Genomic DNA, 14508 nt, shown 5'->3' on the forward strand with positions numbered 1-14508 from the left:
CAAAGGGAAAGAAAATCTATCACTTCAGCAAAAGAAATTAGGGCAGTCCCATAGGAGGAAATGCTGATTTTAGGAATTGGTTTAGAATTGGTTTCAAAAATCAGGTGAAATACTTTGCCTCATAATGATTTTATATTTGTAAAATTTAAGAAGCCATGTAAATATAAGCATTTATTTCTCTTTAAGTTTGAGCAGGGTATTTTCCTTTTATCCCTTGCAAATTAGGCCTTTTCTTAAATCTCCATATCTCTGCCTCTATCTCCATAGCAACAATGTCCTCTGAAACCCTGATCCAGGTCCTAGGAACGTGCCATCTAACACTGATAGTGTTGGTATGATTAGAATGACTTTTTGTTAGGCAGCTGGATTTTCGATGTTTTTAAAATGATCTGTCTCAACCAGATGCAATAGAAGGGGTGGCCTGTGGATTATGTGTTTGTCTTCTTCCTTTTGTTGCTGGGTCATTTATATTTAATATTTTGTTTTTCTGATAATCTTAATGAATACCTGTGTAATATATTCCACAGATTTCAATGGGACAGATGTTACAAGATTTTGGAAAATTTCTTGGGATGTTTCTTCTTGTTTTGTTTTCTTTCACAATTGGACTGACACAACTGTATGATAAAGGATATACTTCAAAGGAGCAGAAGGACTGTGTAGGCATCTTCTGTGAACAGCAAAGCAATGATACCTTCCATTCGTGAGTATCTTTTAAATGTTTTAGTAAATATATTTGTCTTTTTTTTACCATCTTCTATAGGAATTAGTATCTATAGAAATGGAACTTCACATTTTAAGAAATTCCTTAGTGATGTTCATAAACTTTAATAAATACTTATTTTTCATGAATCACTATAGTCATCTTTACATACAGCATCTTAAATAGTGGGTCCAAGTTATTACCTTGTCTTCCCTACTGCAGTCTATCTTAACAGAGGAATTCTTGGCATTTTGTGTGTTCTTAGCATTTTGAGCAATTCTTTGTCATTCCCATGTATTGCAAGATGTTCAGCATCTCTGTCCTTCAGGTATTAAATGTCAGTAGCAACTCTCAGTCATTGTTACAGCCAAAAACGCTCACAGCTTCAACACTTTTTAAGAGGTCATTAGAATTGAGAATCATTAGAACTTCATGAACATTTTTTTCTCTAATGTATCATAAGGATTTGAATAACCTGTTTTGAGGTAAACAAAATTCCTCCCCTCATTTTTAAATAAAACAATGGAGAAGAGTTGTGGAAGGACATATTTGTCATGTTCTTATTATGTGTCAACTATTCTTTAGTTATTTTGTGTGTCATCTTATGTAAAGAATAAGATTAATGAGTATGTGTCAGTGTACCATTTACTATATACCAGACAATGTTCTAAGTGCTGAGCAAATGAAGTATTAGTAAACAAAACTACCCTGATGAAGCTTACATTCTAGGGAGGTGATACAGGCAATAAAAAGAGGAGTAAAATATTCAGTATGTTACACAGTGGTCAGGGCTACAAAGACAAATAAAGCATGAGCAAAAGAGTGTCTGTGTGTCAGAGTTCAGTTTTAACTAAGGAGCTAGGGAGTGCCCCAGAAGAGATGACATTCATGTGAGGATCTAAAGCTGGTAAAGGAGCAAGCCATGAAGAACATTTCTGGGGGAAGAGCATTTACAGAGAGAGAGAACGGCAAAGGCAAGTGTCCAGAGGTAGGAGCATGACTGGTATGTTCAAGAAAAAGCCAGGCAGCCAGTGTGGATGGAATGTGTTGAATCAGAGGGGGAGTTGTAGGAAATGAAGTCAGAAAGGTAATGGGGATCATGCAGGACCTTTTTGCCCTTGTAAGGATTTTGAGTTATTGAGATTGAGAGTCATTTGAAGGTTTTGAGCAGAGGTGTGACAAAATCCAATTAGATGTTAACAAATCATATAGGCTGCCTTGTTGAGAACAGAGAGAAAGGCAGCAAGGGGTTAAACAGTTACGAATAATTTATCTTCCTTAGGGTCTCTTTGTTTAAATTTAAAGTAAGGCATATCAGTACTGTGGAAGTCAACATCATTTTTAAATAAGGAACTTTTCATGGATTATCAATGTTTTATTTAAATAATTTTGATATAAACAAATGATTCATTTTTGCTAATTTCTTTAATTGCCTTTTAAACAGAAATGCAATTGTCTTTACAGGTTCATTGGCACCTGCTTTGCTTTGTTCTGGTATATTTTCTCCTTAGCGCATGTGGCAATCTTTGTCACAAGATTTAGCTATGGAGAAGAACTGCAGTCCTTTGTGGGAGCTGTCATTGTTGGTACATACAATGTCGTGGTTGTGATTGTGCTTACCAAACTGCTGGTGGCAATGCTTCATAAAAGCTTTCAGTTGATAGCAGTAAGTTCATTCTTTTAAAAACTTTATATTCTCCTCAGACCATACTAAGTGCATACAATAGATAAGATAGCCAAAGATTATAAGATTATAAGAATTGAAAAATAGTATTTTAAAATTAAATATAGATTTTTAAAATGTAAGTAATGTATAATAATTGCAAATGTTGAACAAAATTTTTCTGCAAGGTGTGGAAACATCCCCCATATTTGTGTGTGTATTAATATTCTAGTTTGCTTTTTAATTTGCCTTTTATATAGAATCATGAAGACAAAGAATGGAAGTTTGCTCGAGCAAAGTTATGGCTTAGCTACTTTGATGACAAATGTACGTTACCTCCACCTTTCAACATCATTCCCTCACCAAAGACTATCTGCTATATGATTAGTAGCCTCAGTAAGTGGATTTGCTCTCATACATCAAAAGGCAAGGTCAAACGGCAAAACAGTTTAAAGGTAAGAAATTAGAAGCTTGAATGGCAACATAAAAGTTTTAACAATTCCTAATCTCAGATATTTCTTAAAGCGTAAGTATGCAAGTTCCCTAAGGGCTGTGACTGTCTGACTTTTTTTCACTGCTATATACCCTAATGTACGGCATCGCATCCAACATAAAGTAAGGATTCAATAAATACTATTGAGAGTGAGAGGGTTGGGTGCGGTGGCTCACGCTTGTAATCCCAGCACTTTGGGACGCTGAGGCAAGCACATCATCACTTGAGGTCAGGAGTTTGAGACCAGCCTGGTGAAACCCCATCTCTACTAAAAACACAAAAACTAGCTGAGTGTGGTGGCACATGCCTGTAGTCCCAGCTACTCAGGAGGCTGAGGCAGAAGAATCGCTTGAACCCAGGAGGTGGAGGTTGCAGTGAGCCAGGATCACACTACTGCACTCCAGCTTGGGTGACAGAGCGAGACTCCACCTCAAAACAAACAAACAAACAAATACACACACACACATACACACACACACACACACACACACACATATAATTATTAAGAATGGGAGATAGTACTGAGATTTTTTTTTTTTACTTTTCAGATTCCTCCAATATATAAAATTTCATCTCATAGTTTTAAAACATGGGAAATATTCAAAATACCTATTCTGTCACTGTAGCTAAAGAATGACTACTAGAATCAGCTCATATTTTTCTGGTTCTTCTTGAAAGTTATTCAATACATCAATAATTCAATATATGTTACTATAAACCAGGGGTTGGGACATTTTTTCTGTAAAGGTCCAGATAGTAAATACTTTACACTTTTCAGGCTGAGACAAAATCAGAGATATTGTAAGCAGTGATACAATAAGAGAGAAAACAAATTTTCACAAAACTTTTATTGATAAAAGTCAAAATATAACAATAACAGTAACAATCTTTTAAATACAGGTCTACTAGTGAAAAGAATGGAGTTCCTTTTGGGAGGGGATAAAATTTCACTTCACTAGAGTTTAAAATTAGTGTTATTATCAATTGATGATAAATGTTCATCTGTAAAATCTATTCTTAGCTCACAGGCTGTAAAGTCAGGATATGGACCATATTTGGCTTGTGGGTTGTAGTTTGCCAATCCCTGCTATAAACTAAGGATTCCTAAGACTAATTTTTTTCAATCAAGATAAGCATAAAATTAAATTCATTAAACAAATATGCAGGCTATATTTGTTTTAAACAAGTGTTGAATATTATACCATGTAGTAGAAAAACTATAGGCTAATAAAGCATTTAAAGATGTGTTTGTAAATATATTTTTGAACTCTACCTCATTTAAATATTGTTTCTGCATATCCTTAGTATCATATTGTTGTTTTGAAGGAATGGAGAAATTTGAAACAGAAGAGAGATGAAAACTATCAAAAAGTGATGTGCTGCCTAGTGCATCGTTACTTGACTTCCATGAGACAGAAGATGCAAAGTACAGATCAGGCAACTGTGGAAAATCTAAACGAACTGCGCCAAGATCTGTCAAAATTCCGAAATGAAATAAGGGATTTACTTGGCTTTCGGACTTCTAAATATGCTATGTTTTATCCAAGAAATTAACCATTTTCTAAATCATGGAGCGAATAATTTTCAATAACAGATCCAAAAGACTATATTGCATAACTTGCAATGAAATTAATGAGATATATATTGAAATAAAGAATTATGTAAAAGCCATTCTTTAAAATATTTATAGCATAAATATATGTTATGTAAAGTGTGTATATAGAATTAGTTTTTTAAACCTTCTGTTAGTGGCTTTTTGCAGAAGCAAAACAGATTAAGTAGATAGATTTTGTTAGCATGCTGCTTGGTTTTCTTACTTAGTGCTTTAAAATGTTTTCTTTTTATGTTTAAGAGGGGCAGTTATAAATGGACACATTGCCCAGAATGTTTTGTAAAATGAAGACCAGCAAATGTAGGCTGATCTCCTTCACAGGATACACTTGAAATATAGAAGTTATGTTTTAAATATCTCTGTTTTAGGAGTTCACATATAGTTCAGTATTTATTGTTTAGGAGTATAATTTTATTTTATCTAAAATAATAGTCTATTTTTTCTTTTGTATTTTGTTATAATCTTAAGCAACAAAGAAAAAACCCTAATATTTGAATCTATTTATGTCTTTCAATTTAAATTCACTTCAGTTTTTGTTATTGTAATATATTTACTTTTACATGGTTATAATCACTTTATATTTTTAATGTTTTTTCACTTAATATTTTATATATACATTTCCATGTATTGATGTAGTTAGTCCACATTTAAATTTTTATAGAATTATATAGTTTTTGAAAAATACAGTCAGTAGATGTTTTATTTTTTAGCTATTCAGTTATGTTTATAAGTTTGCATAGCTACTTCTCGACATTTGGTTTGTTTTAATTTTTTTGTATCATAATAGTCCTATTTTTTTTTCAAGTTGGAGTGAATGTTTTTAGTTTTAAGATAGGAGACACTTTTTTATCACATGTAGTCACAACCTGTTTTGTTTTTGTAAAACATAGGAAGTCTCTTTAATGCAATGATTTGTTTTATATTTGGACTAAGGTTCTTGAGCTTATCTCCCAAGGTACTTTCCATAATTTAACACAGCTTCTATAAAAGTGACTTCATGCTTACTTGTGGATCATTCTTGCTGCTTAAGATGAAAAGCATTGGTTTTTTAAAATTAGAGAATAAAATATGTATTTAAATTTTTGGTGTGTTCACATAAAGGGATGTAGCTAAAATGTTTTCATAGGCTATTATATATTCTCGCAGCATTTCCAGTTAAGAGGATATTAGGTATATAATTCTCTTCTTAACTGAATGTCAGATGGTCTTACGCCACAGGGTGCAGGTAACCCTTGGTCTGTAAGCACCACCGATCCAGGGATCATTGTCTAAATAGGTTACTATTATGTTTCATCTTGCTTTTGCATTTTTATTTTTTAATTTCCAAATTTTAAGTGTTCCCCCTTTGGGGTAAATTCTTATAAAAATGTTTATTGTAAAGTTATATATTTTGTCTACGATGGGATTATGCACTTCCCAATTGGGATTTTACATCTGGATTTTTAGTCATTCTAAAAAACACCTAATTATTAAAACATTTATAGAGTGCCTACTGTATGCATGAGTTGAGTTGCTTCTGAGGTACATTTTGAATGACAGCATATTGTAAGAAAAAAGGTGAATAAAATTTGACATTAGATTATAAATGGAGTCTGTTCATTGTATTACCAATTTTAAAAAGTTGAGATATACAGTAGTCCCCCTTTATCTGCAGTTTCACTTTCCATGGTTTCAGTTACCCACAGTCAATCATAATCTAAAAATATTGAATGAAAAATTCCAGAAATAATTCTTGAAGTTTTTTTTGTTTATTTTTTAGAGACAGAGTGTCTCTTTGCCCAGGCTCACTCTGCAGTGGCATGATCATAGCTCACTGCAGCCTCGAACTCCTGGGCTCAAGCAATCCTCCTGCCTCAGCCTCCCAAATTGCTGGGATTACAAGTGTTAGCCTCCATGCTCAGCCAATTCTTAAGTTCTAAGTTGTTCACTGTTGTTCTGAGTCACATGATGAAATTTCATGCCATCCTGCCTGGGCGTGAATCATCCCTTTGTTCAGCATATTCACACAGTATACACTATCCACCACTTAATTACTTAGCATCATTCTCTGTTATCAGATCGACGGTCATGGCATCCCACTGCTTGTGTAACCCTTGCTTTATGTGTAACCCTAATTTTACTTTATAATGGCCCCAAAGTGCAAGAGTTGTGAGGCAGGCAATTCAAATACGCCAAAGAGAAGCTGTAGCCTGCTTCCTTTAAGTGCAAAGGTGAAAGCTCTTGACTTAAGGAACTTCAGGAAAGAGAAAAAATGTATCTGTGGTAACATCTACAGTAAGAACGAATCTTTTGTCTGGGAAATTGTGAAAAAGAAAAAAAAATCTGTGCTAATTTTGCTGTTACACCTGAAACTGCAAAAGTTACAGCCACAGTGTGGGAAGTGCTTAGTTAAGATGTAAAAGGCGTTAAATTTGTGGGTGGACAGTATGAACAGAAACGTGTTCCAGTTGACGGCAATTGGGCTCAGTAGTATCTGTGGTTTCAGGCATCCACTGGGGTGTTGGAACATATCCCCTGTGGATAAGGGGGGACTACTCTACCATGTTTTGAAATAATCTGTCAAAGACCTGTATGTGAACATTTATAGAAGCTATATTCATGGTGTCAAACTGAAAACAACCAAATGTCCATTAACTAGTGACTGGATCAGCAAATTGTAAATCCATACAATGACAATTTATTCAGCAGTAAAAAGGAATTGTATCAGTCACAATCAGAGAAACAGAGCTACTAGGATATTTGCATGCACACATGTATGTGTGTGTATAGTGATTTGTTTACAGGGATCTGACATTACACAACTGTTGGAGTTGGCAAGCAGTCTCTGTAAGTCCCTGTTTTTTAATCTAATGCTGGAGCAGAGCTGGAAGTCCACAGGGTAGGCAGGTGGGAAGAAAAGATGGATGTCAAGTGGGAGAGATCAGGGACAAGCTAGAACCCATGAAGACAGACCGAGTCCCATGTGACTCCTCACATCTCCAACCTTATGATGTGGTACCCTGTTGGAGAAGTGTTGCCCTTTGCCACTTGCTTTTGCAAGTATGTTACTAAACACCCACTTGGCCCAGGAATCAAGAGAAGCTGAAGCAGGATCCAAGGAAAGATGGGTCAACTGTAGGCCTGGCTGCTGCCCCACATTAGCAAAGTGAACCAGCAGATAAGTTACAGCACGTGTGAGCTGCAGAAGTGCCCGCATCAAGAACAAAACGGCTGCTGCTTCACTTCTGCTCTCCAGTCTTGCACTAAAATGTCTCTTGTAACTGGAAGCATACAAGAAAGGGAATTTTGGGAAACATAATTAGGCCTAGCCAAGTTGATACATTATAAAGCCACCACAGGAACAAACTGCTGATATATGCAATAGCATGGATGGATTTTAAAAGTAAGTGAAAGAAGCCAGTCACAAAAGGCTACAATACTGTATGGTTCCATTTAGATGACATTCTAGAAAAGACAAAACTATAGGAACTGAAATCAGATCATTGAGTACCAGGGTCTAGTGGTCTAGGAGACAACTGACTGCACAGCTCATCAAACTGTATGCTTAAAAAGAGTGAATTTTAATGTATAGAAATTATGCCTTAATAACCCAGACAAAAAATCTAAAATACAATGCTACAACATACTAAAATAAATAAGAAAATAACAGTGGAATCTTAAAATTCATTACCACTGCCAAAGAAAGCAGTGCTTGCATCTGCAAGTTGGTAGCCCATCACTCACACAGCACAGTGGGGTACAGTAATAAATGCCAAGGTGAATAACTTCGTATTACTTTTTCAAAATTATTTTTGCTATCTAGGTTCTATGATTTTTCATTTAAATTTTGGAATCTATCAATTCCTTAAAAAATAAACGGGATTTTTATTGGAATTGCATTGAAACTAGACCACTTTGGGAAGAATTGACATCTTTACAGTATTGTCTAAACTATCAACATGATGTAGCTTCTCATTTATTTAAGTCTTCCTTAATTTCCCTTAGCAATGTTTTATAGTTTTTAGCATTGAAATCTAATAGCATTATATATTAATAACTAAAAAAATAGAATGAGATTCTACTCACATGCAATCCCAATGAAGACCAGTTTGCTTATCATTTAGTTATGTGTTCAGATTTGAAAGCTTAACATCTTTCCTTAAAGTAACTACAGGTTGTTGTTATTAATTGTTTGAAGGATACAAACCAACTGCTAATCATTGACAGTCTTTCTTAAAAAATGATAAAAGTGGAAGTGCTCTTAATCTTATTAATAAATACTTATTATCTCTTTTCTACCTGATAAAGAAAACTTTCTTTGATTCCTTAGACTTCAAAATTTTTGTTTTCCTCAGAAAATACATGTATAAAATACCAAATAAATTGAGGGTATAGATCCTGGGAGTAAACCAACTGGGTCTAGTTATTCAGATTACACTAAGAAACTAATAATAGTATCAGGGGTAATCAGTGCTCTGAATTTCTCATTTATAAGTTAATGTATTAGTTTTCTGGCATCACGGCCCCATTCATAAACAAGCTGTGTTTCTGGAGGATATACTTAGAAGAATTTCCCATTACAGTGCTTCTCTTCATTTGATAATTTCACATTGTTTTTTCCTATTCTGCTCTCCCTGCCCCCAGACTGAAATAAATACTTCAGATATGCAACACATAAATTAGGAAAATTTTTATATACTAGTTGATGCTTTAAAAATAACCATCTTCTGTAATCCCAGCACTTTGGGAGGCTGAGGCGGCTGGATCACAAGGTCAGGAGATCGAGACCATCCTGGCTAACACAGTGAAACGCCATCTCTACTAAAAATACAAAAAAATTAGCCAGGCATGGTGGGGGGGCCTGTAGTACCAGCTACTCAGGAGGCTGGGGCAGGAGAATGGCATGAACCCGGAAGGCGGAGCTTAGAGTGAGTCGCGATCACGCCACTACACTCCAGCCTGGGCGATGAAGCGAGACTCTGTCTCAAAAAAACAAAAAAACGAACCAAAAAAACCATCTTTAGGAGACATGATTTCTCATATAAATTAAATTATAGTAATAAAAGAGGCAAAACAGCAGGTTTGTGTAGGAGGTAAATGTATATTAAAAAAACAAAAAACAAAAAACAAAAACTACTATCCCAGCCAATCCAATATGTGACAGTAAGTTCTTTTTTCTTCATTCTGCTACCAAGAATCTGGAAAATTATCTCTCTCTCCCTCTCTCTCCCCACTAGAAAGGTTATTTAATTCATCCTTCAATTTTAGGCAAATTTATTCTTATTGAAAGATAAAATGGGCCGGGCATGGTGGCTCACGCCTGTAATCCCAGCACTTTGGGAGGCCAAAGTGGGTGGATCACCTGAGGTCGGTAGTTTGAAACCAGCATGACCAACATGGCGAAACCCTGTCTCTACTAAAAATACAAAATTAGCCTGGCGTGGTGGTGGCGCATGCCTGTAATCCCAGCTACTCCAGAGGCTGAGGCAGGAGAATAGCTTGAACCCGGGAGATGGAGGTTGTGGTGAGCCGAGATTGCGCCGTTGCACTCCAGCCTGGGCAACGAGAGTGAAACTCTGTCTCAAAAAAAAAAAAAAAAAAAAAAAAGAGATAAAATGATTGAGTGCTGTTTTAAAAATTTTAAGGAGGAAAATGCACAAGCTACCTCAGTAACTCATTCAGAAATTGAATTAATTCTGTGAGGTAATTCAGCTTCTCATTTTAAAATTCATTTCCTCCAATTTTATTTCAACGGAAAAAGCAATCACAATATTTTCTGTGTTTGCTTGAATGCAGATGTTTTCTTCTCCCATCCACCCCCGCTGACCCCAGTGACAGAGTCTCACAATATTTTCCAGGCTGGAAGTACAGTGGCTATTAACAGGTGCCATCATAGCACACTACAGCCTCCAACTCCTGGGCTAAAGAGAACCTCCTACCTCAGCCTCCCAAGTAGCTGGGACTACAGGAGTGTGCTACCACACCCAGCCTCTTTCTTTTGAAAAGCTGTAAAACAAGACCAGGCACAAGAAGGAACAGTTCTCTCATTCTCTTTTGTATCCTCACTCTAAGTATGGTATTAATGTTGAATGGCACAAAGTTATTGAATAAAAATTTAGCCATTATCCGTTAGTGTAAATATTCTAGGAATGACATCTAGTTTATTAAATACTCTTAACAATTGTGTGCTCCAGATCCTATTTTCTCAAACTAGATTAAAAGAAAACTTAGATTCCCTACTTCAACCTTCTAATTTAATATACAGGAAAACTAGCATTTTGAGTAATTTGTCCAAGTGTATATACTGACTGGAGATACTGAATTCAATTGATTTTTCCTATCAGTCAATATATATCCAAAAGCTTTCCATTTTTGAATTAGCTTCTCATTGTAGGTTCATCTTGGTCAGCAAACAGAACTTAAGTTCCTACTTTTCTAAATAACTAATTTGTTAAAAACTTTTATGACGAGGGTCAAGCAGAGACCAGCAAGATGAGCAAGAGTTGGAGGAAAAGGATGGACAGGTAGGTAGTGAACATCATAGGAAAGGGGGAGTTAGCCTCAGAAAGTAACAGCCAGACCAGAAGGGACCAGAGTGTTTAAAGCACACAGACTGGTGAATTTTATTTCTGTGCCACTTTCTATCCTAATCAATTTGAATATTCAGCCAGGCGCAGTGGCTCATGCCTGTAATCTCAGCACTTTAGGAGGCCAAGGCAGGTGGATCACCTGAGGTCAGGAGTTTGAGACCAGCCTGGCCAACATAGTGAAACATTAGCTGGGCATGGTGGTGTGCGGCTGTAATCTCAGCTACTCAGGAGGCTGAGGCAGGAGAATAGTTTGAACCTGGGAGGCAGAGGTTGTAGTGAGCCAAAATCACGCCACTGCATTCCAGCCTGGTCAACAGAGTGAAACTCCATCTCAAAAAAAAAAAAAAAAAAAAGTACATATTCAAGGATCCAGAAACCACTTAAGACCATAAGGGATCTCAGAAAGCATCCAATTCAACTTCATGTTACAGATAAGGAAACTAAAGTTCTCCCATTGCCACACTGTGAATGAGAATCCAAGTCTTTTTCCTTTTCACCCGGGAGGCTCTTACCTGCATTATGTTACTATTAATATCAGTTTTTTTGTGAGATGAATTAATCAGATATATGAAGTCTTACTTTCAGCTTGTAAATTTTCTTCATAGGTTTCTATACTTAAAGCTTCATCTCGTTGAAATCTAACCCAATCTTAGTATTAGAATGCTACAGGGACATCATTCAGGCAAAGATGTTTCATTTATATCTAATCAAATTTTAGCCTTTTAAACTCAATTGTTGACTTTGTTTTTAAAAGGGAGAAGCAAATGACAAAAAAATCAAAACCAGGATTTTTAATAATAACTTTAGAATACTTCAGAACAAATTTTTATGTATATCCCAGAGCTACTCACCTAGAACACCCGATTCCATGCATCCATGGGCAATCCCACACTTGTACATCCAGAGAGCCTTTGTCAAAAAGAGGCTATTCGTGGCCCAGTGCTGTGGCTCACGCCTATAATCCCAGCACTTTGGGAGGCCAAGGCAGATGGATCACCTGAGATCAGGAGTTCAAGATCAGCCTGGCCAACATGGCAAAACCCCATCTCTACTAAAAATATAAAAATTAGCTTTTCTTAATTTGGTCAGAGTTTTGTCAATTATATTAGTCATTTTAAAGAACCAACATTTGGCTTTCCTTTTTTCTATTATTTAAGATGACAATTTTATTCAATTTCTGCTCTATGCTATTTTATCCTACCTTTTAAAAGTTTATGGTGTTTTCCTTTTACTAAGTTCCCAATCTGTATCATTCACAAATTAATTTCCATCCTTTCTTTTATAATGTAAACATGTAAGATTATAAATTTTAAAGTGTTATTTAAGCTGCATTTCACACATTTTAAAATGCAGTTTTTCTATTGTTCAGTTTTTAATATTTTGTTTTCCATTATGGTTTCCTTTTTATCATGAGTTGAAAGTACATTTCTTAATTTCCAATTTTTTTCTTGTTTTTTGTTGTTTACTTTTTGTTATTAATTTCTAGTCATTTACTGTTGTTAGAGAAGGCTGTTCGATACCAGTTGTTTGAAATTTGTTGGAATTTGCTTCATGGTGCATGGCAAGTTCTGAAATTGTTCCATACGAGCTCAAAATAATGTGCCCTTGGTTCTGTTCTACATATGTGTGTTAGGTAAATCTAGCTAATTGTGTGGTTCAACACTTCTATATTTTTAATGTTTTCTCTTTTAAATCTGTCAATACTGAGAGAAACATGTTAAAACCTTCCCTTATGATGGTAAACTTGTCCATTTCTATTTATACTATATCAGATTTAGTTATATATTTTGAAGGATGTTATTAGCTGTGTGCAAATTTAGAATTGTTATATCTCCTTGTAACTCTCTTCATCTTGAGTAATGCCTTGAAGTATTTTTTTTCTGGTATTAATAAAACCATACCATTTTTGTTTTGGTTAATGTTTGCCTGGTATACTGTATTTATCTTTTTCTATCCCTTTCCTCTCAACTTTTCCGTGTCCTCATGTTTTAGATGTCTCTTTCAAATAGCACATAGCTGTATTTCTTTTTCTAAGCCAGTCTGACCATTTTGACGTATAACTTTCAGGACTTAGTTTAGGTGTTTACTGAAATTATTGGTATGTTTGTATTTTTACCTTATTTTGTTGTATTTTTCCTGGTTTCACTTTCTTTAATTTCTTCTTTTTTTTCCTCTGCTGGTTTTAAATGTTGATGCTCTATTTATATTATTTATGCTCTATTTATATTATTATTTTATTATATTACCCTAGAAAAATTAATGTAAATACTTACATTATCAAAGTCCTAAGTTAATATTTTTATCTTTCTCTCTCTCAATATGAGGTCTTTAGAATACTTAGGTCAAATCTTTTTAAAAAACGTTTGCTTGCTAATTGAATTTAATTGCAAATTTTTTGTTTCCATTTATATAAAAAATATAAATTTGTTTGCTTGAATCCATGAACTCAAGCAAAAGGTGTTTCTGATTAATATTACTTAACTCACGTTAGAACTTTCTCATTAGTGCCTGTTTAATTACAGGGCTTTTCTTTAAGGGAGTTTTTTTGTCATTAGTTGATACCATTTAAATAGTCCAGAAGTAAATGGGAACCTGGTAGCAGTAGTCTATTAATACATGAAAGAAAAGAAGGTAAACGTCTTCCAATTAAGGTTAACTTGCAAGTAAATTACAGAATTTAAGACTTGGGAACTTGGGAAAAATCTTAAATGTTCATTTACAGGAATTCAAAGGATGAAAATCAAGCTAGCAAGATGCTCTGAAACAGTGAGATTTATTTATAATTTTGAAATGTTTTGTGATATGTTAGTATGGTCACCTATTCATTCTTCATGTGTATTTGATTCCCCAAGTATAAATACTTAAAAACAAAAACAAAACCTTATCAACTATTCTTGAAAAATAAACAATTCCTAAAAGAGAAAATAGTATGGGATCCCAGAAGTTATGTAGTCTAACTCCCTCAAATTATAACTAAGGAAACTAAACCTCAGTCAAAATAAAGGTGTCTTAGTCCGTTCTGTGCTGCTATAACAGAATATCTGAGACTGGGTAATTCATAAAGAACAGATATTTATTTCTTACAGTTCTGGAGGCTGGGAAGTCCAAAGTCAAGGGCCCACATCTGGTGACGGCCTTCTCACAGCATCATCCCATGGCAGAAGGTGGAAACGCAAGAGAGCACATGAACACATCAACACATGTGCATGCCCAAAAGAGAAAGACAAGGATGGAGTGGGGACGCAGGGGGCCAAATTCATCCTTTTACCAAGGACCCATTCTCACGATAACTTACTCACTCCCATGATAATGGCATTAATCCATTCGTGAGGGCTCTGCCTCATAAAAGAGCCCACCTCTCAACACTGTTGCATTGAGGATTTACTTTCCAACACATAATTTGGAGGATACAGTCAAACCATAGAAAAATGATTGTTTAAAAAGGAAAGAAATTACGAAGTGGTTGTT

The 14508-nt window shown here is 35.1% G+C and overlaps 1 protein-coding gene across 9 annotated transcripts in view; it reads left to right on the plus strand.

Annotated features, from left to right (window-relative positions):
- TRPC1 (transient receptor potential cation channel subfamily C member 1) overlaps positions 1-6057 on the plus strand; it is an 83616-nt gene extending 77559 nt beyond the window's left edge. For all 9 annotated transcript variants that reach the window (XM_003826514.7, XM_003826513.7, XM_055110588.3 and 6 more), the window contains 4 exons: positions 528-703; positions 2168-2369; positions 2627-2821; positions 4186-6057. In XM_003826514.7, the coding sequence (XP_003826562.1) occupies positions 528-703; positions 2168-2369; positions 2627-2821; positions 4186-4413 (801 nt within the window). In that variant the 3' untranslated portion in view covers positions 4414-6057. The remainder of the gene's footprint in view (positions 1-527; positions 704-2167; positions 2370-2626; positions 2822-4185) is intronic.
- The last annotated feature ends 8451 nt before the right edge of the window (positions 6058-14508 follow it).

This window comes from Pan paniscus, chromosome 2, assembly GCF_029289425.2.
Source record: "Pan paniscus chromosome 2, NHGRI_mPanPan1-v2.0_pri, whole genome shotgun sequence".
NCBI classification, from domain to species: Eukaryota; Metazoa; Chordata; class Mammalia; order Primates; family Hominidae; genus Pan; species Pan paniscus.